Source organism: Calonectris borealis, chromosome W, assembly GCF_964195595.1.
Source record: "Calonectris borealis chromosome W, bCalBor7.hap1.2, whole genome shotgun sequence".
Lineage (NCBI taxonomy): Eukaryota > Metazoa > Chordata > Aves > Procellariiformes > Procellariidae > Calonectris > Calonectris borealis.
The window spans coordinates 37,195,098-37,220,320 of NC_134351.1; the positions used below are offsets into that span (position 1 = coordinate 37,195,098).

A 25,223-nucleotide genomic window follows, 5' to 3' on the forward strand; every position below is an offset into this window, starting at 1 on the left:
CGGGTCAGATGTGTCGTTATCTCAACCCTTCGTGCCCCACGTTGGGCGCCAAAAAGGACTGTCGTGGTTTAACCTGGCAGGCAGCCAAATACCACGCAGCCGCTCACTCACTCCCCCCACCCCCAGCGGGACGGGGAGAGAATCGGAAGGGTAAGAGTGAGAAAAACTCGTGGGTTGAGATAAAGACAGTTTAATAGAACAGAAAAAAAAAGGAAAATAATAATGCTAAAATATACAAAATGAGTGATGCGCAATGCAATTGCTCACCACCCGCACTGACCGATAATCAAGTAGCGATCGGCACTTCCTGGATCACGCCTACCCTTCATATACTGAGCATGACGTCACATGGTATGGAATACCCCATTAGCCAGCTGGGCTGGCTGTCCTGATTATGTTCCCTCCCATCTTGTGTACCTAGCTCAGTCAGTAGGCATGGGAGCTGTCCTTGGACTAGGAGGGCACTTAGCAACAACTGAAAACATCAGTGTGTTATCAACATTCTTCTCATACTAAATCCAAAACACAGCACTAGGAAGAAATTTAACCCTATCCCAGCCAAAACCAGGACAACCCTCTGAGCTGTCAGCAATCAGGAGTATTCAAAAGCATCTGCTTTGATAGATTATCTGTTAACACAGCTCTGCTTGTCCCTGCCCGGCAGGGTGCCTGGTGTCACCCCAACAGGCAGAAGGAGGTGGCAGTCACATTTCATCGGCATGATGCTGCTGGATGACAACACTGGCAGTGCGTTCCACCCACTCCTGCCTCTTGGCTTTCCATGCTGCCGGCACCACCGTGTGCAAAGGGTCATTCTGGGAGTGCTGCTCCTGAGGCTGGGGAGGGCCCAGCTCGGAGCCTGCTGCTGCTGGAGGGTCAGAGGATGAGTTGCTGTTGAAAGCAGATCTGGGATTAGGCTTGGGTGGACTCTGTCCCTCTTCCCATGACTGATTGAGGCTGCCCAACAACGAGGGGTCCTCAGGCTCTGGGCTGAGACTCTCCAGCGCAGCTTCCTCCTGCACATCAGGTGCTGCCTGCCTAACCTGGTTTGGGAACTCGCGGATCTGCCGTGACAGCACTGCAAGAGAGGTAGAGCCAGCTTTGTCATTCCCACCTTGAGAGCGGGACACACCAGCCTCTCATGGTCCTGCTCTGAGCATGGGCCACCACAGAGCCCACAAGAGGGGAATAAACTGTTCAACTAGGGCTGCCTCCTCCCGAGGAGGCAGGGAGAGGATGCTGCACAGCCACCAGGCACAAGCACAGCTTGTGCTCCAAGAGGGACTGGATACGTCCAGTTCTGGTACCGTCCTTGGCCCAGGGCCCTGCCCCCAGACAGGCCTCCACAACAGGACTGAGGAAGAGTCCAGAGCTGGGGCGAGACAGCAAAGCCAAACCAAGTGGTCATCCCAGGCAAGGGGCTGCTGGGTTGGAGGTGCCCCAGAGTTCAGGCTGTTTCCGAGGAAGGTGCTCTGCCCTGGAGGGCAGCACTTCACCTGGAACCACGCCTCAGCCCCCAGGGCACTCACCTCTGAGCTCCGGCTGTGGCGCTCTGCTCCCAAATGAGTAGAGGCTGGGGGGGAGAATGAGGCAGAAGGACAGAACCAGGACCTGGAAACAGAAATATGATCAGCAAAGCCCTCAGCAAAGGACATGGATAGGCATCACCAGCCGCAATAAACGCCTCTCTCCCAGACTTATGGGGACAGCAGAGACCCCTTCACAGACACTGGGGCTGAAGCCACTCACCATGATGCAGGTGCTTGCTGTGGTAGTTTTGGTGGTGGACTGTCTCACTAAGGCCTGCAGTTTCTGCAGCTGCTCAAGCAGTGACCTGCAGGAGAGCAGGCAACGCAGGTTAACGCAGCGGCTGAACCAAGAGCTGCACTCCCCTCCTGCCCCTTTGCAGCCAGGGACAGACCACAAACCCAAGAAGAGGAACAACCTTCCCCACCACATCTCCTGCCATGTCCAACAACGAGAACTCACATGTTCTGCTTCTGCAGCAGCTGCACCTTCTTCTGCAGTTCGTGGTTCTGAGCCATGCAGGCTGCCACCCTTCCCGGGAAAGATGAACAACACGGGGGAAAAACAGAGAGATTTTGTTAGTCAACAGCAGGGACTCCATCAGTCTCTCCCTCAGGGAATCAGCCACCAACTTTGGGTGGCTGGGGCAGCTACAAGCGCTCCTGGGGTCTACCTGGCACCAGCTGGAGCAAAGCCCAGAGAATGACATCTCACACCAGGTTTGGGGAGGGGTAAGCCCTGCCCAGTCCCGCAGAGAAGCGCCAGATTAATCCCTAAGGATGCTCGCTCCTAGCAGCACACCAGCCCTGCAGATCAGCAACACCAGGCTGTATTACAAACTAGCCTAACCTGGAGAACACACTGGACCTGGCAGGCCAGTACCTGGCTCAAACGGAGCAAGCTCTGGGCCATCTCCAAGCCTAAGAGAGCAGGGCAGGATATGCCCTGAGCTTCTGAGCCTCTTGAGAAGACCACAGGGGTCAGCCTCACTTTCTGCCCAGGGTGGCAAGACCCCAGCAGTGGCACAGCACAGCTGCTGCATGCCCATACCTGTTTTCCAGGCCGTCCACATAGATCTTCTTCCTGCGACGACTATCCTGGGCTGACTGCTTGTTCCGGATCTTCCGACGCACTTTCTTCAGAAGCCGCTCTTCAGCCTGCAAGGGCCATTTCTCATTATCAGCCACCCCAGGGCATTGGCAATCCAACCCTTGCAAATCCTGCATACATCTCAGCACTCAGCCCTGCTTAGAAAGGCAGCAACCCACATGCTTTTGTCCTCTGTCCCTCCCACGCCGCTGAATGAGCTGCATGAGCTGCAAGGCAAACTCTGGCTTGCTGATGAGGCCAGCAGCTTCCCCAGTGTAGAAGAAGAGTGAGGCACACCTAAGGGAGATGAAAAGCACGCAGCTCACAAGACATGAGGCAAGCGGAAAGAAAAAGGCACTTGTGGTATAACTGCCTCCTGCAAGCAGTCACAAGTGGGGAGACTGACAGCAGCCAGGTCTTGCTGCTCTTCATATCTACCTGACTAGCAAAGCAGAGGCTGCTGTGCACGTGGACACCCCCCGGGCCTCAAAGGGAGGAGGAAGACACCAAGCCCTGCCGCATGCTGCCCTGAACACAGCACCTGGGTGCTAACGCTCTCACCAAGGCACCATCCTGCATTTTTGACCCCTACTCTGGCTGAAGGGTTTGAGTGGTCCGAGTCTGTTTGGGAGTGACAGGCTGTAGCGAGGACTCACTTTGGTCAGTGGCAGACAGGTTGGTAATGAAACACCTTCTTTCTCCAGGAGCTGCCTCTCCTCCTCTGTCAGGACCAGCTCTGGGAAGTCAGACTAGAAAACAGAAAAAATACGCCCGCTGAGAATGCAAAGTAAAGGGAGTCCACCCCAGGGCAGAGAGGGCATGCAGAAAGCCTACAGAACCAGGATCAGCTCTCCCAAAGCAGCATCACACTTTCCTCTGAGACATCCCTCATAGGAGCCAAGCCAGGAGAGAAGGGGAAATGTGAGCAGAAGCAAAGGCTGGGGCCCACACACTTCCTAAGGCATGGCAGTCAGTACCTGCACGGTGGCTCCAGGCACAAGCTGGAGTTTGGCATCCACAGCAACAGCAATGGGGAAACTGGAGCTCTGTTCCAGCGCCTCACTTGTGCCTTCCAAACCCGTCCATGTCTCTGGGGAAGGAAAGGAGAGTCAAGCTCCGGGTCTCAGTGAAGCAGCACTCAACCAGCCAGCTTTGAGTAGCACAAAACCACAATTTTATGGCAGCAGAAAGCCACCAAACTCGGCTTTCTCCATCGCTGCCTGGCACCTCCCCAAAAACCCCTATGTGAGACTGCTTTTCTGCCTGTAGCCAGAACAGAAAGAGCCCACGCACATCACTTACCAAGGTCGATGGAAACATCTCCTTCTGCCATTTCAGACCTCACACTTTCAAGCACAGGCCAATCCCAATGGAGGGAATAGTTGTGATCAAACTGCACAATGTCTGAGCTCTGAGGGCTGCCGACAAAGTCACTGCCAGGGCTATGGGACAGATTCTGATCCTCAGAAATGCTGCTGTCACTGTCAGCAGGCGAATAACCCTGCAGCATGCCTGGTTCATCTTCAAAGGGGCTCAGCAGGGAGCCGATGAAGTCATCCATCTCCTTGTTCAGGAGCTGCAGAGAAAAAGCTTTTAATAAGCAGGGAGCCAAACCTCCCCACAACCCAGCAGCAATTCCTCCTGAAGAACTCGCCTCAGGCTCTGGCAGGCCCCAGTCTTCCAGCAGACCATTCTCCTCCCCTGGGATTTCAGGGCAGGGAGCATCATCCTTCAGGAGGAAGTCAAGCAGGTCCTCATCTGCCAGGGCAGCCAATTCCTCTGGACACGACATCTGAGCAAGACACCCAAAGTGAGCACGGGCCCCAGGGGAGACACCAGCACTCCTCTGGGATGTCACTCAGCCCCTACTGACAAAGTCTCCCCATGCAATGGCAACAGCTGCCAGGGCCTTGCAGCAACGACCAGGCCATGAGTACTGTCCCGACAGGGCCGTTAGCAGCACCGGTGGCCCCACCAGACTACTGGGACCCAGCCATGGGAGCCAGGCTCCACCTAGAATGCAAAAGCTGCAGGAAGGAGAGGGAAAGTGGAAGGGCCCCAGACTTTTTGCCATGGAGGGTATGCAAGATCCTGCCATTCCACTGAAGCCTGAAGGTGCTGTACCCCTGGCATGCAGCCAGCTGGGACAGCCTCCCCATTAGCACCATTAAGATTTCAGATCTAGCTGACAGGTGTCACAGTCCACAAAAAAAAAAAAAAAAAAAAAAAGGTGGCCAGGGCAGACTCGTCACAGAGCTGCTGCTGTGCCAGCTGCCTGGGAGCAGGAAGGTGGTGCACAGGGCTGCCCTGCCAGATGGCACAGAGAGCAAAGTCTAGCCAGCAGGAAGCAGAGCAGTGAGAGGAAGGGGAGGTGAGCAGAGTCCAGGCAATACTGGGGCCCGTTGTTTCCACAGACATGAGGACTTTCTATCTAGGAAGCGTGCACTGGGCAGGCAGCAAGGAGAGAAAGAGAACAAGAGACAACAGCATGTGAGGTAGAAGAAAGGGTCACAGGAGCGCGCAGGGCAGGAACCGTTCCCCCCACCTAGACACCCACCCAAAGGAAGCCAAAAAACCTCTCACAGTCCCAGCCGCGGGGCTAGCCCACAGGCAAGCACGGCGTGCCGCTGCCTGGGGCACAGCCACAACCTGCAACCAACGAGTCCCTGCCGGGCAGCACAACCCGAAGCCTGACAGCACAGCCCCACACGGGAGGAGGGCCGAGGCCCCAGGTGCCCCACCAGCGGGCTGTCAGCGGCAGGCCACGCCACGGCTGGGAGCTCCCCTAGCCGCCAGCCCCCACGCCCAACACCCCGCAGGGCCCCCCCGGCCCGGGTGGGGTAAGGGGAAGGCAGCGGTGCGGTGCGGTCCCTCACCTCAGCGCGACACCACCCGGCCGCGCCGCTTCCAACGCATCACCAGTGACGTCACCCACCTCCCAGCAGGCCGCGTGCGCTCAGCAGCCTTGCCCCTCCCAGGGGTGACGCGGCGGCGCCGGCGTCTATTGGCCGACGGTGCGTGGGCGGTGGGATCGCGCGGCGGCCGTGGGCGGGGGGTACGGCCGGGGGTGCCCGGGCCCCAGTTGCGTGGCGGCCCAGGCCGTGCCGGGTGGGGGCTTGGGGGTGTGAATCAGCGGGTAGAGCACGGCCCCGGGGTGCGGGCGCAGGGCTGTGCCGCTCGGGCGCCGGGCAGCGCGCAGCACTGGGCGTGGGGCTGGGGTGCCGTGCCGTGCCGTGCCGTGCCGTGCCGTGCCGTGCCGTGCCGTGCCGTGCCGCCCGGCGGCGCGCGGTGCCCTGACGCATGCGCGACGGGGGGCGGTGGGGCGGGAAGCGGGAAGCGGGAAGCGGGCGGTGCCGCCCTGCTCCGCACAGCCTTGGCGGGGCCGCTGCGCTGCTCCTGCCCGCGCACAGGTATGGGGATGGGGGGGTACGGGGTCCCGGTAACCGGCAGCACCCTGGCTCCTGGGGGCTGCCGGAAGCGGATGTCCTGGGGGGAGCCCCCCGCTTACAGGGGAGCAGCGCCTCGGTTACCGGGGCTGAGCCTTCCCTGCTCCCACTGGGGTGCCTCCCCGGGAAAGAGAGGCTGCGGTCATCCTAGGGGCTTCCGAGGGGACGGTCACGCCTTAGCCTGATTTTGGGGCGCGCCTTATCGCCCCCGGGGCTGGCGGCACCCGCCGGTGCTGATGACCCTGGGGCAGTGCGGGCAGGCACAGCTGGGCTGGGCCTGGCCTTGGCTCCGTTAATCCCGGCCCTGTCCTTGTCCTGCCCCAAAATAGCCGCCACAGGCCTGAAGTCAGCACTCGCTAGGCCCTGGTTGGTGTCCCTGCCTCGGGGGTCCCCGGGGACCGAGCGGGAGAGGCCTGGGTGTGGCCACAGGCCCTCAAACCAGGGGGATGAGTTTTGGTACTGGTTGGTTACGGCAGTGAAGCTTTCCCGCTGCCTGTACGTGGGGGGAAGCGAGTGGGAAGGGTGTCTCCAGCCCATGGTACGGTTTTGGGTGGGGATGCTGGAGGACACGCTCCCCACAGCCGTGACGCAGCCAGGGGAGGTAACCCTGGCAGCTCCTGATGATCGTCCTGGCACAGAAGGTTGGTTGTGGCCCCCCCGGGACGGGGCGCTGGGGTGGGACGCGTGGGGCTGGGGTGGGTGCTGTGGAGCAGGACTGACCCCCAATGGGGAAAAGCATGGGCACCCACCATGCCCCGGCTGGAGCAGCTAACTGGGCAAGGGAAACCCTGCCACATCCTCTGCCTTTTCCCTGCCTAGCCTTGCTCTCTGCTGGCTCCTGCCCACACCCCTGCAAGCTCCCCAGCCCTTTGAATCTGCTGGCAGGATGTCTACATGCTTCTGCCATGGCTTTGTTGCTGGCTGTTAGACCCATATTTGGTAGCAATAATTGTTTACTCCCTTCTCCTCTCTCCCCGTGCCTCGTTGCTGAGAAGAGGAGGGGACGTATTTTTGGGATCTTTAGCTTTGCTGGAGCCCACAGGTTGCCTGGTAAAGGGTCTGAACGTGCCCCCCCCGCAGACCATGGGGTGAAACCCCCCAAGTGCTAAATGAGCGGTCACTGCTGCGCAGTGTACATGATGGTGTGCGGTGAGCACCAGCTGAGTGCACGGCTTGCTCTCTGAATGGCAGTGGCAGGAGCTTGGTGCATCCTGAAGTGGCACGTCCTGGCAGATTTGGGGAAGGGGAGCAGGAAGGCTGGGGAACAGGGATCTGTGGGGCACCCTCCTTTTCGCTGGCTGAGCTCGCTGTCCTCCTGCCCTTGCTCGCCCCTGTGCCTGCCTTAGTGGTGGGCAGCCCGGGGGTGCTGCTGTTTGTGCCCCCTCCCTTTGGAGGGCAGGGGATGCCCGGCAGGAGCGGACGGGCCTGGGGATGTGTGGGAAACGCCAGTGGTTAATGGCCAGAGCCACTTCACCCCAGTGCAGGTGAGCTTGTGGGCTGCCTGCAGCTGTGGCTGTGATCCCCCAGCCCCGCTGCCCATCCCCTGCCTGTTTCCCACGCCGAGCAGGGCTGCCCTCCCTGCGGGGGCAAGAGGATGCTCCTGCCCCAGCCACGGGTAATAGCCAGGTGGTCGCAGAGGTGCTGCAGGGCTGGGCTCACCAGCCACTTACGTTCCCCAGGAGCAAGCTTGGCCCCGGCTGGAAGAAACCATCTCACCGTCCAATGTGGCCATGCAGCTGGGAAAGAGGAAGTGGGCTGAATTGGCTCAGCAGTGTGCAGCATCGTCACTGGCCAGGGCTGCTGGCTCAGCCTTCCCATCAGCATGAGGCTGAGCCACCTGTGCCCCCAGTGCCTGCCATGGCTGTGTATACTGGTCCCATACTGGAGGACCTGTCCAGAGCTGGGTCCGGCTTCTTACTGGGTTAATTTTTGACCCAGTTCCTTCTGCTGTTGTGCAAACGCCGGTGTGCGGGCAGAGCTGCTGCTGGCAGGTGTCATGGTGGCCTGGGACCTGCCTGGCTGTGCTGGCAGCCATGCTGGCTGGGTGGGCAGCCCCGTGTCTGTGGATAGCCCCGGCAGTGGGGTGGTTTGCAGCTGATAAAGCTTCCTGCAGCCAGCTCCCAGCGCTGCTTCACCCCCAGCCCGGGGGTGGTCCAGAGTAGGGCCTTTCCCAAATGAAATTTGGCATTGCTGTTTTTTTAAAAAAAAAAAAACACAACCACAAAAAAAACCAAAACAAAACAAAAAAAACCAAACAAAAAACAAACCCAAACCTCATCCGAAGTCTCCCTTAGAAAGGGCACGTTAAAAATGGCGAAATTGTTGCGTTTGAAGATTTATGGCTTGTTCTGGAAACTTGCCATGAGTGTGCCAGCAGGCTGCTTCGATGCTATTGAATTTTGGTTGTTTTTTTTTTTTTTAAAGATCTAAAACCTCTGTAACCGTTCTCGCAGTGCTAAACTCAGCCGATACAAATATAGCAGTTACGTCATGTGATGGAAAACTCGCTCTCAGTGGTCTTGGCAATGATGCAGTGGTTCATTGGGCTGGTGTGACGCTGGCTCCCTGCAGCTGTCCCTGCTTGTGCTGGCCCTGCCTTTAAGCAGAGCCCCAAGCCAGGAGACTCTACCACCGCGATGGTTTTGCTCACCTAGTGTGGGGTGAGATGGAGGCAGCCAGGACGACTCCTAAGGGGGTTGGACCCCACCAAGAACTCCCCCCCACCATTCTGGGATCGGCTCAGGAGCATGCTCACTGCTCAAAGGGTTGCACGCAGCTTTCCATAAAATGCAGAAAGTGCCTTAATCTGGCTGCCAGCTGGCCGGCTCGCTGCTCCGGTGCCTTATCTGCCGTTGCATACCGACAACCGATTGCGAACAGGTTTGCTTGCTCTGGAGGCGAGCCAGCGCAGAAATTTGGTGTGTGTTCATCGAGACTTGGTTTGTTTGGGTTTTGGTGTTTTGTTTTTTTTTTTTTTCTTTCCAGAGGGACAGCTTGAATTTTGCCATCCTTTATTTTTCTGGTTTGCAGCACTGGGCTCCCACACTGTCCTGTCCCTTATGTCTAGTCCAGCTTTTCCTTCCCCACATGGTACCTGGAGGGGAGAGGTCTGCAGGTGCCCTCTCGCAGGAGGAGGTGTGCGGGCAGATTTGCAAACCCCGTGTGATTAATTGCCACGTTTGCTGACAAATCTCTCCAGGGTTTGAGGAGGTGTACTTATGCAGCAGAGAGCGTTTCTGCTTTAGACATTGATGTCAGCAAAGTTCAACTGCTGGAGCCTGAACCGTTTCTGTAGAATATGGGGATTAAAATGAACCATCTATCTCCCTTTCCTCTGAGGGCTTGCTTGATGTTGTAAGCACCTTCCCTTCTAAGCTCTGTCATTTTTGTAAGAGCTCAGGAGTAGGAAGGCTTGAGCAGTCATCCTCCTGCGAGGTCTTGGAAGGTGTGGTGGCCCCTGTGAAGGGCATGCTAAGGGGTGCCTCCAGTGCAGTGCCTGATTTTGGGTGGCTCTGGGAGGGCAAGAGGAGGCTGCAGAAATGGCCGGGGCAGGAGTGACACTGGCATGGCCTGGCTCCTCTCGGTTCCTCTCTACCATCCGGCATCCTCCCCTCCTCTTCCTTCGTGGTCTCTGACCTTGTCCTGGTGGTGGCATGTTCTCCTTTTCCCGCAGAGGGACAGAGAGCAGCTTTATGCTTAACTCGAGAATATTTTTAGATATAGAGAAGATGTTGAGTACTGGCCTGGTGACCGCAGCAGCCCGCCCTGTGTATGAAATACTCAAAAAGCCCTTTCTACGGCAGGGTGTTCCTCGTCCCTTCAGTTCTGCAGCTTTGCTGGTGCTTTTGGGTGGACAGCAATGGCACATGCGGGTGCCTCTGCCGCCTCCTTCCCACTGCTAGTGGGCTCCCTCGCTCTGGACCCAAAATGCATTTCATTCCTCGTCAGTGGAGCCAGTGGGGGCTGCGTGCCTCCGCAGAAACATTGCCGAATGGCTCAGGAATGTGGAGCTGGAGCGGCTCCATGTGCTGGCGGAGGCGGCAAGCTCCTCTGTCCCTGCCTCCCACCCGGCTTTGTGGCTCTGCAGGAGTGGGACCCCTGCCCTCTGCCTCTCCTTGCTCTGACTCGCTCCTGCCCAAAATCGGATGCAGGAACTTTTTATCCATCACAGGTCCTGCCCCTAGCCCACTTGGGTCCACAGTTGGAAGCAGCCTGCACCAGTGTACCCGCTTCCGTGGGGGACCAAAGCTGGCAACGCCAGGCAGGGATGCACAGGCTTGCCATCTGCTGCTGTGGTGCAAGGCAGGCGAGGGAGGCTGCTAGCAAGTCTTGCCCAAGAACCTTCCCAGGCCAGGCTGAGGATGCATGTGGCCGGTAACCTTTCCCTGACAGCCATAATAGGAGGCCTAGTAATCAATCTAAAAGAGGACAAGCAGACATGGTGCATCCCGCCGGTGCTCTTGTGTCTTTCTACCAGCTGGGGTTTAAGGACAAGGCAGCCTGGGTCAAGGCAGAGCAGGGGACTTCTTCCCCATGAGCAGGCTCTCAGGGAGAGGAAAAGGGGTGTCACTACTGGAGAGCGTTTTGTTGGGGCTGGCCAGGGACTGGGGATGCTGAGAAGGGCAGGGAGAAGGACCCGGTGTAAGGACCCCAAGGCATGCAGCAATCTGGGAAAGCACTGAAAGCTTCTGCGCAGCGGGTAAACCCAAAGGAAAGGGCTCACCCTACAAGCCACAGCAGGCAAGTGGGGGGGCTTATTTACAACCTCCTTTGGTTATTTCTTTCCGATTTTGCTCTGCTGTAAGAATATCATCGTTCTAAATAGGTGTTATTAAACCTGGTGTTTCAGAGCCCTGTTGAGGGGTGCTTGCTCTGAAGCTGATCTACGCAATCCTTCAAGCTTGAAGCTGATCCTTCAAGCTGGACCTAGCTCGGGGCCCATTTCAGATGGCGTGGTGTGGCTCTCGTGCCCTTGCAGCAAGAGCTGCAGCAGCTGGGTCCCTTGCCCTCCTGCGCATCACACTGCACATGGGCTCCCCTGCCCTGAGTTTGTGCCGCGGCTGCTGCTATAGACCCCAGTCTCCAAGCACCAATGCGGTACTCGGCACGAGTGGTTGCTTTCCCCAGGTAATTATTTTTAATGGGTGGGTTCAGTGCCTGGTGCCCTTATCTCGCCTCCCTGAGCGACTCCAGGCTTTTCCGTCCCTCCGGGTCACTCTGTGCTCAGGCTGCCAGCTCAGCACCGTCTGCTGGCGACATGGGGGGCCCTAATAGCCGGGGCAGGGCCCCACCAGCTCCGGGTCAAAGCTTGGTTTTCCTCTTGTGGCTTCAGTGTCACGGCAGATTTAATTATAACCCCTTCCGTCACATTCTCTCAGCTTATCTCGCATGCTCCCGTGTGCTCGCTTCCTTCTTGCTGGCAGCATCTCTGCTGAGTACCAGCCACCGTCGCTCCCGCAGGCGAGCAAAATAGGCTTTGGGACCTTGGGACGGGGAGACAAGGGTCCCAACGCTGGCCAGAGACCCCGGGGTCAGCACGGGGCTGGAAAGCGGGACCCCCTCGTGAGCTCACCAGCGTGGGGTGCAGCCCTTGCTTGCTGCTAGAAACCAGGTCCTAGCTTTTGGGGAGCAGAGGTGCTGCCGGAGGAAGAGGAAGGACCCTGCGCATCGGAGGGGACCGCACAGGGACGGCAGTCAGAGCTAACCCAGCTGTCTCCTCCAGCAGGTGACACAGGAGTGGGGACAGCCAAGCTGCCACCATGGTCGCCCTCTCACTGAAGATCAGCATCGGCAACGTGGTGAAGACGATGCAGTTCGAGCCCTCCACCATGGTGTACGATGCCTGCCGGATGATCCGCGAGCGGGTGCCTGAGGCCCAGATGGGACAGCGTAAGTCTGCAGTGGGGCTGTCCGCCGTGCTGCCGTGCTAGGGCCACCCCAGCTTGGTTCCTGGCATTTCACTGGCTTCCCTTTCCTCTCTTGTCCCTGTGCCTGTCTGGGCTTTCCCAGCTGGCACAGAGCAGTAGGGGGTGGGGGGAGCAAGGTCCAAGTCCTCCTGCCCGGTTGAGGTGAGGGGCTGAGCTCCTCGGGCTCCCTCCTTGACACCCCAGAAGAAATTTGGGGGCTTGGGAGGTAGGAAAACACATTTGGAAGTGAAATACTCGTCAAGCTCTTTGAGCCTGCTGCCTTTTCTGTCTCTGCTCCTCTCTCCTACTTGCATTCATCACCACTAGCCAGGACTAGGTGGGTTTAAACAGTCGCAGGGGTCATAGCGAGCATTAATAAACCATATAAGTTAATTTTTCCTTTCTTGGGGAATATATAGTCCTCCATTAGGTCTGGCCCCCCCGGCAGCTCTCTGCCAGACTGTGCTGGTGCTCTGTTACCTTGCTAAGCTTTCTCAGCTCTAATATCTCCCTGCTGCCGCAAGGCTCAAAAGTAAGCTTATGGCACATGAGCTCATGATGCGATTCATGCCCACATGGATGTGGCCTGTCCCCGGCATGGACGGGGGGGGCTGGAGCGCTGGGACATCATCTTGGGGGCTCTCCTGGGTCCCTGCCACCTCCGAAAGCGGCTCTGCCACGAAGGAGAGCCGTGCATCGGGCAGGCAGCAAACAGGAGGTCAGGAGTTGTGGGAAGAGGAGGGGGAGCGTGGCGACACCTGGGAGCTGTGAATTCCTCATGGATGAAAGGAAATGCCTTCTCGTGGGGCACCTGGCTGGCCCATGGGACGCGGTCTGGCGGATCGCAGCTTTCAGTTTCGGAGAGGGACTGGATGTTTATGTGGATGCGGGGCTGTAACGGTGTTGGAAGGAGCGTTGCATTTCCTGCTCCTGGGTGTGAGCCAGCCTGCTTAAAAAAAAAAAAAGCAACAACAACAACAAAAAAACCAACAACAACAACAAAAAAAAACAAAACAAAAAAAACCAAAGGCAAGGGGAAAGCCTTAAAGGGAACTGCTTATTCCCAAGTTCCTGTTCAGTTGCTCGCAGCTTTTGTTTCTCTTTGCTCTCCTTACCCGGTGGCACTCGGGGGTCCCTTTTTGAGCTGCCCTGGTTTTTTTGTGATCTTTGGACTGGGGAAGCTTCGGTGTAGGTTTCCAGCCCTGCTCTTGCTCTGTCTCAGGAAGTGCCTCTCCCTGCCCAAGCTATGGATCTGGGGCAAGCTGCTCAGTTTTCAGTGCTTTAAGAATTATCCTTTTAGAATTTGCTTTGAAAATAGCTTTTTTTTTTTTTAAATTAAAAAAAAGGCAAGCCTCAGTGATTTTTCTGCTCCCTGTTTAGTAGGATCCTAACAGCAGTGTTAGCCAGGCAGGAGCGGGGTGCTTCAGGAATTTGTCCCTCCCCGCAGAGAGCTGCCAATGAGATGACTCATTATAAACTTAGCAGCCAGCCAAGACAGCCTGTTGGAAAGGGGTTGTTGGAAAGGTGGAGAAAGACCTTTCCCAGGGCAAAGCCAGGTGTGGTCCTGGCCTCTTGCAGCAAGAAGACAGGGCCATCCCCGTGGGTCCAAGCTGGGGTGCCACTGCCCAGGCATCAGCAGCAGCACTCTCACTGGGTACCTCAGCCCCGAGGGAGCAGGATTTGGTGAACAGCACTTCTACACTTTCTCACCACCTCTGAGACCTTGTAAGCTTCGATCCCATCCTCCTTCAGCCTCCTCCCCAAATGGAGTTGTCCCAGCTCCATTAGTCCCTCATACCAAGGCTCCATCATTTAAGTTGCCCATCTCTGTATCTTTTCAAACTCTGCTGTGTCCTTCTGGAGAGGTGCAGACCACACCACCACGGAGTACTCAAAGTGTGGATGTGCCTAGGTTTTATAGACCAGTTCCCAGCACCCTTCCTGGTGATGGCCAGTGTTTTACTACCTTGCTTTGGCCGCTGCTACACGTTGCACTGAAGATTTCAGAGAGCTGTCAACCACGACTCCAAGCTCTTCCTTCAGTTCCAGGTTTGGCATTGTGTAGGCATGCTTCAGATGATTTTTTTTCCATAGATAACTATATGGTAAAACATGTACCTTGAAGCTCGCTTGCCAGCTTTTTGCTGGGCTCCAGCGTGCACAGTACTGCTGTGCTTCGCGTGCTGGGCTGCAGGCACATCCCTGGGCGCAGGCTGGCATCTTGGTGGCCCTGTACTGCTCAGGATTACCCTGGCAGAGAGAGACTTTACCTGTTTTTCAGCCAATGATTTTGGGCTGTTCCTCTCGGATGAAGACCCGAAGAAAGGGATCTGGCTGGAGGCTGGGAAGGCTCTGGACTACTACATGCTTCGCAACGGGGTAAGCATCCATCCCACATCCTTCCAGCTGGTACCTGCCTCGGCTCTGTGGTCAGATGTGCCCACGGTGGGAAGGTGCTGTGGGTGCCTGCCCTGCTGCCTTGCATTGCACCTGGATGTACCCCATGCCCCCCCCGGCAATTGCACTGGGGAGATGGGAGCTGTCAGCACGGTGGCAGGATGCAGGCACCCTGCGCCGGTGCCACTGCTGGGAGCTGTGCTCCACTGTGCTCCCAGGACACCATGGAGTACAAGAAGAAGCAGCGGCCCCTGAAGATCCGCATGCTGGATGGGACAGTGAAAACGGTGATGGTGGATGACTCCAAAACAGTCACAGACATGCTTATGACGATCTGTGCACGGATCGGTGAGAGGAGGGGGCAGCAACAAGGGGGGGGAAGGGAGGTGGGAAGATGGCAGCGTCTGGTGAGGGGTAATGGGGTACCAGCAGCAGCTCTGCGGCAGATAGCCTGGCGGCGGGGATGTCCAAGGGGTGCGTGATGCTGGGGAGGGGACACCACTCTGCACCCCTGCGTCGCTCCAGGCTCTGTATTTGGCAGTGGTGTCGTGCTGAGCTCGGTCCTCTGTGCTCCTGCAGGCATCACCAACTACGATGAGTACTCACTTGTTCGGGAGATTATGGAAGAGAAGAAGGAGGAGGTTACTGGCACCCTCAAGAAGGACAAGACCCTGCTGCGAGATGAGAAGAAGATGGAGAAGCTCAAGCAGAAGTTGCACACGGATGACGAGTGTATGTGCTTGCACGTGCTGGGGACGGGGTCAGCCTGTGCCGAAGGCAGCAGGGAGGAGAGCTGGTGGGCAGGGATGGGAGCAGGGCCCCCCCCTGCAAGGGGAAGACCCAACGCAGGGGAGTGGAGAGGACTGTGATAAGGGGACATATGCCCACGCTCCTTGGAGTCTCTCCTTTTGTGTGGAGGCCCAGGGCAGAGGGATGAGAACTGGGATGCACCAAACGGACATCCATTTCTTGCTCCGCGTGAGCAGCCCCGGGGCCGGGACCAGCCCTGCCTGGGTGTCCGTCCCTGCTCATGCCCTGGCGTTGCCTGCAGTGAATTGGCTGGACCACGGCCAGACCCTGCGTGAGCAAGGCATTGACAACAGTGAAACACTGCTGCTGCGGCGCAAGTTCTTCTACTCTGACCAGAACGTGGACTCTCGAGATCCTGTGCAGCTCAACTTGCTCTATGTGCAGGTACAGCCCCCTGGAGCACCTCTCTCTGCTGCCCCATGCCAGCCCCCTGCCAGGGCTGGTGGATGAGGGTTTTGGCCAGGAGCCACCATAGGGGGCACTTCAGGATGCCCAGTTATCTCCTGGGAGAGATTTCCCGGGTAAGAGCCAATGCTGGCAATCCCAGCCCTGCCCTCTGTGTACTCTAGAGCTCCCCAGGGGATCCCGTGTCTCCTCTGCCTGGTAGGAACCATCCTGAAGTCCTGCTGCTGTTCCTCTCCCAAGCATGGTGATGGTCCCTATAGAATCATAGAATCATTAAGGTTGGAAAAGACCTCTAAGATCATCAAGTCCAACCGTCAACCCAACACTACCATGCCCACTAAACCATGTCCCTAAGCGCCTCATCTATACGTCTTTTAAATACCTCCAGGGATGGTGACTCCACCACTTCCCTGGGCAGCCTGTTCCAAGGCCTGACCACTCTTTCAGCAAAGAAATTTCTCCTAATGTCCAGTCTAAACCTCCCTTGGCGCAACTTGAGGCCATTTCCTCTCGTCCTATCGCTAGTTACTTGGCAGAAGAGACTGACACCCACCTCACTACAACCTCCTTTCAGGTAGTTGTAGAGCGCGATGAGGTCCCCCCTCAGCCTCCTCTTCTCCAGGCTAAACAGTCCCAGTTCCCTCAGCCGCTCCTCACAAGACTTGTGCTCCAGGCCCTTCACCAGCTTCGTTGCCCTCCTCTGGACACGCTCCAGCACCTCAATGTCCTTCTTGTAGTGAGGGGCCCAAAACTGAACACAGCTGTAGGGGACAGCCTGCCCCTAGATCCTTCTCTTTTTCATGGCCATTTCTTTTCTGTCTGGAAGATAGGTCCTGCCTGGTGTGGAGGGGAGCGGTGGCAGGGCTGCATGGCTACCCAGCCCACAGCGGTGTCTTCTCTTCCCACGCAGGCTCGCGATGACATCCTTAACGGTTCCCACCCTGTCTCCTTTGACAAAGCCTGCGAGTTTGCCGGCTACCAGTGCCAGATCCAGTTTGGGCCGCACAACGAGCAGAAGCACAAGCCGGGCTTTCTGGAGTGAGTGTCCTGGGGAGCCCCTGGGCTTGTCTCCAGGTGGCTCAAGCAGCTCGGCAGCCCCCAGCACTGCACCGGCACACAGCGCTCGGGGATGCGGATGTCTCTGGAGTGACCCCTCTCCTCCCTGCAGCACAGTGCCCAAGCGTGGAGGTCCACGCCAGCTGCAAGGGGTGCCAGTCCCCCATCCTGCTCCCTCTGGCACCTCCCTGGAACATGCAGCCAGCTCCCCTTCTGATGGGGGGGACCTCAGCCCGCCGTACAGCCTCCCATGATGCCACGCGAGGGGCTGCATCCTTAGCACCTCCACCCTGCTCTCAGCAGGGTGGCTCCTGGGACAGCTTTCATTACTGCAGCAACCTCTCCCACATCCTTCCTGCTCCTAAAAACTCCCAGCCTGTGCCCTGGCAGGGGTTTGTCCAAGGCTCTGGGTTGGGCCTCTTTGTAGGCGAAGACAAACACTGGCTTCGGGCTCTGCTGCTAACAGCTGGCTTGGCTGTCTCTTGACAGACTCAAGGATTTCCTGCCCAAGGAGTACATCAAGCAGAAAGGGGAGCGCAAGATCTTCATGGTACGTGCAGGGAGGGTGTTAAGACTTAAGACCTGGGCTTCTTGTTCCTCCTTGCCAAAGGTTGAGGCTGTTCTTGTCCCTGGAGGCAGCATGTAGTGGCTTGGTGGGTGAGAAATAGGAGCATGAAGCTGTAGGTGGGCAGACAAGGCAGCTCCTGAGATCTCAGAGGGTCAGAGGGATGCTGTAGCAGGGGCAGGGGATGCCGGTGGGGCGGGGAGAGCCTGGAAAGGCAATGACAGGGCAATGGTGGTACAGCCAGGGGACCGTGGAGCTAGCGTGATGTTCTCTTTGCTGTCGCAGGCCCACAAGAACTGCAGGAACATGAGCGAGATCGAGGCCAAAGTTCGCTATGTGAAACTTGCCCGTTCCCTCAAGACCTACGGGGTCTCCTTCTTCCTGGTCAAGGTAGAGCAGTGGATCCCCTGGCCAAAATTTCCCTTCTCCAGCATATCTCCGTCTGTTGTTGAGCTGCTACTCATCAACCCACGTTGCTCCAGTTTTCCCTGCATCCCCACTATCTGCCTGTCCTTCTTGGCTTTCCCTGTGTGCTGCCTTCCCACTTCTTGGTTCACGCTTTTTCTCTTTTTCAAGCCCCATGTCATGGTTGTCACCACCTGAAAGTGTGGCCTTGGGGGTGTTTGGTAGCCAAGGGAGGCCTTAAAGGTCTCTGCCTGGATGGATCCATCCTGGGAGCAGCCTGCATCCCTTCTGTCATGGCCCGCAGGAGAAGATGAAGGGGAAGAACAAGCTGGTGCCACGGCTGCTGGGGATCACCAAAGAGTGCGTGATGCGCGTGGATGAGAAGACCAAGGAAGTGATTCAGGAGTGGAGCCTGACCAACATCAAGCGCTGGGCAGCCTCACCCAAGAGCTTCACCCTAGTACGGGCCTCCCTGGTGGTGCCCCTGTGGGGGGCTGCTCTCATGCCAACCCCTCTCTTGGCTATTGCCCTGCAGTGGGACAGCCTTGCCCTCCTCTGGTGCCTCTCCCAGCCCCAGCTTCTGTTTTGGAGGCTGGCACTGGGTGCTTAGCACATACCAGAGGGGCTCAGGATAGCTGCCAGTGCCCTGCTCTGGTGCTACCCTGTGCTGTACCGTTGCAGGATTTTGGAGATTACCAGGATGGTTACTACTCGGTGCAGACGACAGAGGGGGAGCAGATAGCCCAGCTGATTGCCGGCTACATCGACATCATCCTGAAAAAGGTGAGGATGTGCTGGGAAGGGCAGCCGGGCACCGATAAGAGTCTCCTCTCTGGAGAGGGGTGCAGGGTTGCCCCTTCCAGCTGTCTCTAGACAGCCGTTGGCACACGGTGCTGCCGGGGGGACCCCGTGGCCCTGGTATGGTGCCTGGGCTGCGGGAGGAGGGGGAGGTTGGGAGGTGTGTGCTGGCTGATGTGTTTTCTCTTTCCCTCCGCAGAAAAAGAGCAAAGACCACTTTGGACTGGAGGGGGATGAGGAGTCCACCATGCTGGAAGACTCCGTGTCTCCAAAGAAGTAAGTCCTCTAGGAGAAGTTGAAGAAGTTGAATGGAGAGCGGGCTCCAGCCAAGCTTTGCAGCACAGCGTGTCTGGAGGAAGAGCTGCCAGTCCTTTGGCAGCAGTGCTCCTGGAGAGCCTGGTGCCGGGGCCATGGGCATCCCTTGACCTGGTATTTCTCCCCATTTCAGGTCGACCGTCTTGCAGCAGCAGTTTAACCGTGTAGGCAAGGTGGAGCTGGGCTCTGTGGCCCTGCCAGCCATTATGCGGACAGGGGCTGGAGGGCCAGAAAACTTCCAGGTGGGCATGATGCCGCAGGCTCAACTGCAAATCACCAGTGGCCAGATGCACCGAGGTCACATGCCTCCCCTGGTAAGCTCTCCCCGCGCCCACTGTAGGGCACAGACTCTGAGAGGTGCCCATCAGGCTCACGTAGACCCATCCATTTGGGTACGTGGTCAGGCATTTGCTTGCCATGAAGAGCAGGAGCTTTGTGCCGCTGGCCTCATGCGCTTGCTGGCCTGGCTGAGCTGGCGTCCTCCTGCAAACTTGAGCTCCACCCTGGCCTTTTTCCCCTGGCCGGCAGCCGCAGCCTCTCCTTCAGGTTGTGCCACCCCAAGCTGCTGTGCCCAGCCAGCCCCACCAGTGCCATGGTTTGCAGCAGAGCCCTGCGCCTGGTGTTGGTTCCCCCCCCCCCCCCCCCCCCCGCATCCTTCTCTGCAGCCGGAGAAACATTTAAAAAGGTCCCTCTGCATCTGCTCCCTAAGAGCTGCCTAACTGCGGGACTCACTCATACCCATCCTGGGCAGACACTTTGTAGTGGGCTGGGGCATTTCCCAGGGGGAGGTGCAGAAGGGAGACCCCCTTTTTGCTGGGTGCATCCTCCTTTTGCGGAGGCGCTTGCCTAGAGCACTGTCATCAACAGCATGTTACACCATGTTGTGGGGGGGTGCATGAGCTGAATATTTGAGCCTGAACATGGAGCCCCTGGTGTACCTCAATCTGTCCCTGTGTTGCAGACTTCAGCCCAGCAAGCCCTGACCGGCACCATCAACTCCAGCATGCAGGCTGTGCGCGCAGCCCAGGCCATGCTGGATGACTTTGAGACCTTGCCGCCTCTCGGGCAGGATGCTGTGAGTGCCGGGTGAAGAGGGGGTGCTGGGGGGAACCTCGCTGGAGGTTTCTGGCCAGGCTGGGTGAGGCTGGCCACATTCCTAGGAGGGGTGTCAGCAGCTCCCGGGAAGATCTGCTGCCTGCAAAGAGGTGGGGTTGTATCCAGCTCTGGGGGCAGGGGCAGAGGGGGGTGCTTGGTCACGTCGCTTGGTCAGGATGGGCTGGGGAGTTTTGGGTGGTGACAACTCTTCCTTCCCTCTTTCTTGTCTCCTCTCTCCTGCATCATTCTGTGTGAGCATGGGTGCAGCTCCCCACCTCCACCATCACCTCCTGACCTTGTTCTCCCAATTTCAGGCATCCAAAGCTTGGCGCAAAAACAAGATGGATGAGTCGAAGCATGAGATCCACTCCCAAGTGGATGCTATCACTGCTGGCACAGCCTCGGTGGTCAACCTCACTGCAGGTATATGGAGGGTTGGAGAAGAGGGATGCCCCTGTCTCTGGAGAAGGCTTGGTCTCTCTTGTCTGGCTGAAGGTCGCATCTCCTGCCCTCCATCAGAGACTGGAGGAGCCAGCCTGCCCTAGCTAGAGCTAAATCAGCCCCAACTGCTGCTAATGTGCCTCTAGAGCCAGCCATGCCCCCGCAGTTCACCCTGCCTTTGCATCCCCCAACATCCCTGCCTGTGTCCAGCCTGGTCCTTCCTCCCAGTCCTTGGCTGACCTGCCATCCTCTGAACCAGGAGCGTGTTGTCCAGTCCCTGCTATAGCTCCGGGCACAGCCGCGGCACGGTGCAGCTCTCCTTCCCCAGGCTCTCCTGCCCAAACTCAGCCAATGCGACCGTCTTTTGGGCTTAGGAGCCAGGGCATCTCTCCCCCACTCCTGGGAAGGAGAACCATATCGGTGACAGGTGCAGGGATGCTCTTGGAGCATCACTGAAGCACATCCCGTCCTGACTCGTCTCCTCCCTGTGCAGGGGATCCAGCGGACACGGACTACACTGCCGTGGGCTGTGCCGTCACCACCATTTCTTCCAACCTGACGGAGATGTCCAAGGGAGTGAAGCTGCTGGCCGCGCTGATGGAGGACGAGGGAGGGAACGGGCGGCAGCTTCTGCAGGCAGCCAAGAACCTGGCGAGTGCTGTCTCGGATCTGCTGAAAACGGCGCAGCCTGCCAGTGCTGAGGTGGGGGGCAGGAGGGGCCGTGGGGCTGAGAGGCGGGTGGAAGCCAAGGGGAACCATCGAGAGAGTTTTTAGGGCTTGCTCATGAGCCTGGTGTTGCTTTTGCCTCGTTCCTCGCAGCCTCGCCAGAATCTCCTGCAGGCTGCCGGCCTCGTGGGCCAGACCAGCGGGGAGCTGCTGCAGCAGATTGGGGAGAGTGACACTGACCCTCGGTTCCAGGTGAGTGCACCCGGTGGCGCCCAGGGACACCTGCTCCCTAAAGCCATCGGCCTTTGCACAGGACTGGCAGGAGGGCTCCAGGCCAAAGCTTGGCCCAGTGCATGTCAGTGACTTTGCTGAGGGAAGGGACAGGCCATTGCCCATCTCTGGCCCTAGAGCCGCTGTGATATAACGCCTCTTATCTTGTGGATTCCCAGAAAGCCAGCGTGCTTGGATCCTGCCTGCCTCTGACCCAAAGATGGTAAAAGGGGGCTGTAGGCATGGCTTGGTGGTCCCTGCCCTCTCTGATGTGAGGAGTGCTCCTCTGGGGACAATCAGCTGAACTCTTTGGAGAAGGGCTCTTGTCAAAAAATGTGCTTTTCTGGTGGTCAGCTCTCAGAAGTCCATGCACTTGGGTCACCGCTCAGGCGAACGCTGCCCCAGGAATCCTCCCTCGCAGCTGCCTCGGCTCCTGCCTGCCACCCCTGCCCGTGGTCGGGAGCTGCCTGCCTGCCCCCCATCGGGGAACTGGGGTAGCTGGAGCCTCGTGGGATTTTTTTTGTTTGGTTGGTGTGTGTTTGTTTGTTTGTTTTTGGCTGAGCTGGCTTCTAGCTGGCCTGTTTTCCCACGACTGCTGCTTCCAGCACAAGGGAGGTAGCACACCATGCTGGGGAGGGGGATCCAGCTGTAGTATAGACCAAAACGGACTCCAGAAAGGAGGAGTTTCTGTTCACTGCAGCCACACGGCCTCAACACGAGCAGAAAAGCCTGGACAGGGAGCCAAGGGGAGCAGAAAAGCTAGCGCCAGGGCAGAGGGCCATGTGCGGCCAGGCAGCAGTGTCAAGACAGGGTAGCCCCAAGGGGCAGACTTAGGACCTGGAAGACAATTTGCACACGTGTGGGGTGCTCTGCCCTGCAGCTGCCAGACCCGAGTGTATCCACTTCCCTCCCTGGGCTCCTCTGGCGGAGTGGCCGCTTCTTTGCCGCAGTCGGATGCTGCAGTCTGGGGACTCTGGAGCTGGGTGCATGTGCTTTCCAGCCTCTCCTCCTGTCTGGAAGGGTGATGGTTTGCAATGGGCGTAGTCTTGGCTTGCAGGAGGTGAGGGGATGCTGTGACATTTTTGGCTTAGTGGCCAGAGGCTTAGCTGCCACAGGGTGTGGGGCCACTCACCATGGGTCTGGGTCTGGTGTCCGGTGGGGAAGCAGTTTGCCGTGTGCTGGTTGCTGCCTGTTGCATGCTGGCAGGGTGGCCCCATGCCTTCCCTGATGTCCCTGGGGGAGAGGAGGCTGGTTGCTGTGTCATACCCCTCCTTTAGCCCCCGGAATGACAGCAGAGGTGTAGCCTGTTGCTAAAGAGCTAGAAAATAGCTGGCATGCCTGCAGTACAGGTGACCAGTGTGGGCAGCAGCTCCTGCTCGCCTCTTGCTGGTGGGGTGAGCCCATGGGCGGGCAGTGCCATGGGATGGCACTGGATGCTGCCCACAGTGCAGCTGTGCCCATGGCCGGCTTGTGCCTGCTGCTTGGCCAGAGCCCGGCCCGGGGTGCAAAGCTGGGCAGTGCTGGAAGTGCCTCACAGCAGGCTGTCACTGTGGTACAGTCAGGGACTCAGTGCGGGTTGTTGCCTGGGGAGCGGGCAGTGAACAGGTCATGGGTGTTGGGGTGATGCTGAGTGTTGCCCAAGCTGCTCTGGGCAGTGGTCATGGCAGCGTCCTGGCACAAGGAGGTGCCGCGGCGCAGGCTGCAGCTTGAAGCCAGGTTACAACCTCACCGCCAGCTGTCGCACGCGGTAGGGATGGGTTCAAGGTGTTGCCAGCTACTCCAGGTGTTCAGTGCTGCCAGTCCTGGGCTGGGGTGGATGAAAGCCCCCCACCCCCCTGCTGCTGGTGCTCCCACTGCTGCTTCCGCGCTGACCCTCTCAGTTCCCCCCCAGGACATGCTTATGCAGCTGGTGAAGGCAGTCGCCAGTGCCACCGCTGCGCTGGTGCTCAAAGCCAAGAACGTGGCTCAGAAAACGGAGGACTCTGCACTGCAGACACAGGTGATCACTGCTGCCACCCAGTGCGCCCTCTCTACCTCCCAGCTGGTGGCCTGCACCAAGGTAAGCAGCATTAACCCTTGCCTCGGCATGCCTGCAAGCATCAGCTTGGTGGTGGCAGCTCTAGCTGGTAGGGTTGTAGGTGTGCCAGGACCACATGTCCTCAGGTGGGATGTTAGGGGTCTGGCACCAGAAGCATGGGCTGCCTCGGGCGTCTGCCTCCCCCAAACGCTGAATATCCTCTTTGGAGGAGCAGAAGTTGGGGACAGTTGTCCCTGCACAACTCCTACAAGGAGCACACCACACTTGCTGCCCAGCCTTTCCTCCTCCCCTCCAGGTAGTGGCTCCCACAATCAGCTCCCCAGTCTGCCAGGAGCAGCTGATCGAGGCTGGCAAGTTGGTGGCCAAGTCAGCGGAGGGCTGCATGGAGGCCTCCAAGGCTGCCACCAGTGATGATCAGCTCCTGAAGCAGGTGGGGGTGGCGGCCACAGCTGTCACCCAGGCCCTGAACAACCTGCTGCAGCATATCAAGCAGCATGCCATGGGCGGGCAGCCCATCGGGCGCTACGACCAGGTCACCGACACAATCCTCAACATCACCGAGAACATATTCAGCTCCATGGGTGACGCAGGTGAGAGCGGCTGATGGCACCCAGGGTAGAGCATGGTGGGTGGGGAGGCATCGGGAAGCCCGTGGGACTTGCTAACGGGCCACCCTTCCTTTCTGTCCCAGGAGAAATGGTGCGTCAGGCTCGTATTCTGGCCCAGGCCACCTCTGACCTTGTCAACACCATCAAAGCTGACGCAGAGGGAGAAACGGACCTGGAGAACTCGCACAAGCTGCTGAGTGCGGCCAAGATCCTGGCTGACGCCACCGCCAAGATGGTGGAGGCTGCGAAGGTTCGCGGCATGCAGGAGGATGGGCGCTGGCTCCGGCCCCTGTTCAACACTATTGGCTCGGTGCTGCAGAGGGGACAAGCAGCCTCTGGGTCGGGGAGCAGTTCCTGGAGCAAGGTCCTGCACCGAGCCAAGGACCTGTGCAATGGAGTGGGGCTCTTCCTGAAGCTGTGGGTGGTAGCAGAGGAGCTGTTAGCTCTCCTGCTGCTGAGCTCTCTGGGAGAGGCCTCGGTCATATCCCCGGCACCATAAGCAGCCAGGTTGCCTCGGGGGTGTTCCCTGGTATCAGGCCAGAGCACAGCCGCTGCTGTCAGGAGGACAAGGGACCTAGTGGCCCCTGCAAGGTGTGATGGGTTTCCTGCTTTCTTCAGGGAGCCGCAGCCCACCCAGACAGCGAGGAGCAGCAGCAGCGGCTGCGTGAGGCGGCAGAGGGGCTCCGCATGGCAACCAATACCGCAGCCCAGAACGCCATCAAGAAGAAGCTTGTGCACAAGCTGGAGGTGAGATGCTGGGCAAGGGGCCATGGAGGGCGAGCAGGCATGGTCAGCGAATGAGACCTGGCTGGGAGCCCCCGTGTCCCTGAGCTTTCTGGAGGGATAAAGTCCTTTTCATGTACAGTGTCCATGCTGCATCCCGCAGAGACCTCCTCACTGCTCCCTTCCCTTGTGTGCACCGTGTTGCTTTGGGACACTGGGCATCAAGGGTGCTGGGGATGCTCCGTTGTCACAGGTGAAGGCACAGGAGAAGAAGCTTAGGGGGAGCTGGGCCCCAGTGCATGGCAGGGAGACTCCAGGGTAGGCTGCCCTGCTGCTGCTGGTGCTAACCCGTGCTTCCCTCCACCAGCATGCAGCCAAGCAAGCCGCCGCTTCCGCCACCCAGACCATTGCCGCCGCGCAGCACACTGCCTCCTCCAACAAGAACCCCGCTGCGCAGCAGCAGCTGGTACAGAGCTGCAAGGTAAGGGCCCGGGCCTGATCCTGGCATCTCCTGCGCCACCTGTCCCTTCTCCCATCAGCTGTGCCAGGGCTCCGTGCTCAGCCTCAGTGGGCAGGCAGACCTTGGGGTCCTCGTGCAGCTCCCCCGGGAGCCAGTCTTCCAGTCACTGGTCCTGGATTAGATCCGTGGGGAGTGCTGTCTCC

The 25,223-nt window shown here is 58.4% G+C and overlaps 2 protein-coding genes across 3 annotated transcripts in view; one reads left to right on the plus strand and one right to left on the minus strand.

Annotated features, from left to right (window-relative positions):
• Positions 1–581: 581 nt before the first annotated feature.
• On the minus strand, positions 582–4,496 carry LOC142074717 (cyclic AMP-responsive element-binding protein 3-like). The gene is made up of 9 exons (XM_075135544.1): positions 4,271–4,496; positions 3,919–4,192; positions 3,594–3,706; positions 3,273–3,365; positions 2,578–2,684; positions 1,990–2,058; positions 1,750–1,834; positions 1,530–1,611; positions 582–1,078 (listed from the first exon to the last, which is right to left on the minus strand). Exons 1-9 carry the CDS (start codon positions 4,406–4,408, stop codon positions 705–707), a joined length of 1,335 nt encoding a protein of 444 aa, XP_074991645.1. The 5' UTR covers positions 4,409–4,496; the 3' UTR covers positions 582–704.
• A 7,035-nt stretch (positions 4,497–11,531) lies between these two features.
• LOC142074903 (talin-1-like) overlaps positions 11,532–25,223 on the plus strand; it is a 30,276-nt gene continuing 16,584 nt past the window's right edge. Inside the window, exons 1-22 of one of the 2 annotated variants that reach the window (XM_075135868.1) lie at positions 11,532–11,696; positions 11,788–11,951; positions 14,250–14,347; positions 14,584–14,713; positions 14,945–15,097; positions 15,417–15,559; positions 16,491–16,618; positions 17,126–17,186; positions 17,487–17,591; positions 17,911–18,066; positions 18,288–18,389; positions 18,604–18,680; positions 18,853–19,033; positions 19,681–19,794; positions 20,129–20,237; positions 20,749–20,957; positions 21,075–21,173; positions 23,083–23,250; positions 23,525–23,819; positions 23,921–24,087; positions 24,456–24,584; positions 24,928–25,041. In XM_075135868.1, the coding sequence (XP_074991969.1) occupies positions 11,822–11,951; positions 14,250–14,347; positions 14,584–14,713; positions 14,945–15,097; positions 15,417–15,559; positions 16,491–16,618; positions 17,126–17,186; positions 17,487–17,591; positions 17,911–18,066; positions 18,288–18,389; positions 18,604–18,680; positions 18,853–19,033; positions 19,681–19,794; positions 20,129–20,237; positions 20,749–20,957; positions 21,075–21,173; positions 23,083–23,250; positions 23,525–23,819; positions 23,921–24,087; positions 24,456–24,584; positions 24,928–25,041 (2,868 nt within the window). In that variant the 5' untranslated portion in view covers positions 11,532–11,696; positions 11,788–11,821. Of the gene's footprint in view, positions 11,697–11,787; positions 11,952–13,310; positions 14,018–14,249; positions 14,348–14,583; positions 14,714–14,944; positions 15,098–15,416; positions 15,560–16,490; positions 16,619–17,125; positions 17,187–17,486; positions 17,592–17,910; positions 18,067–18,287; positions 18,390–18,603; positions 18,681–18,852; positions 19,034–19,680; positions 19,795–20,128; positions 20,238–20,748; positions 20,958–21,074; positions 21,174–23,082; positions 23,251–23,524; positions 23,820–23,920; positions 24,088–24,455; positions 24,585–24,927; positions 25,042–25,223 lie in introns of those variants that run through there. The other variant, XM_075135869.1, reaches the window with a different exon arrangement.

Excerpts from the sequence above, each read along its gene's own strand:
- LOC142074717 (XM_075135544.1), bottom strand. The coding sequence starts at position 4,408 with ATGTCGTGTCCAGAGGAATTGGCTGCCCTGGCAGATGAGGACCTGCTT. Across the intron at positions 3,366-3,593 it reads TGCCTGGAGCCACCGTGCAG|TCTGACTTCCCAGAGCTGGT; the intron begins GTACTGACTGCC and ends TCTGTTTTCTAG. Across the intron at positions 1,612-1,749 it reads CAGCAAGCACCTGCATCATG|GTCCTGGTTCTGTCCTTCTG; the intron begins GTGAGTGGCTTC and ends TTCTGTTTCCAG.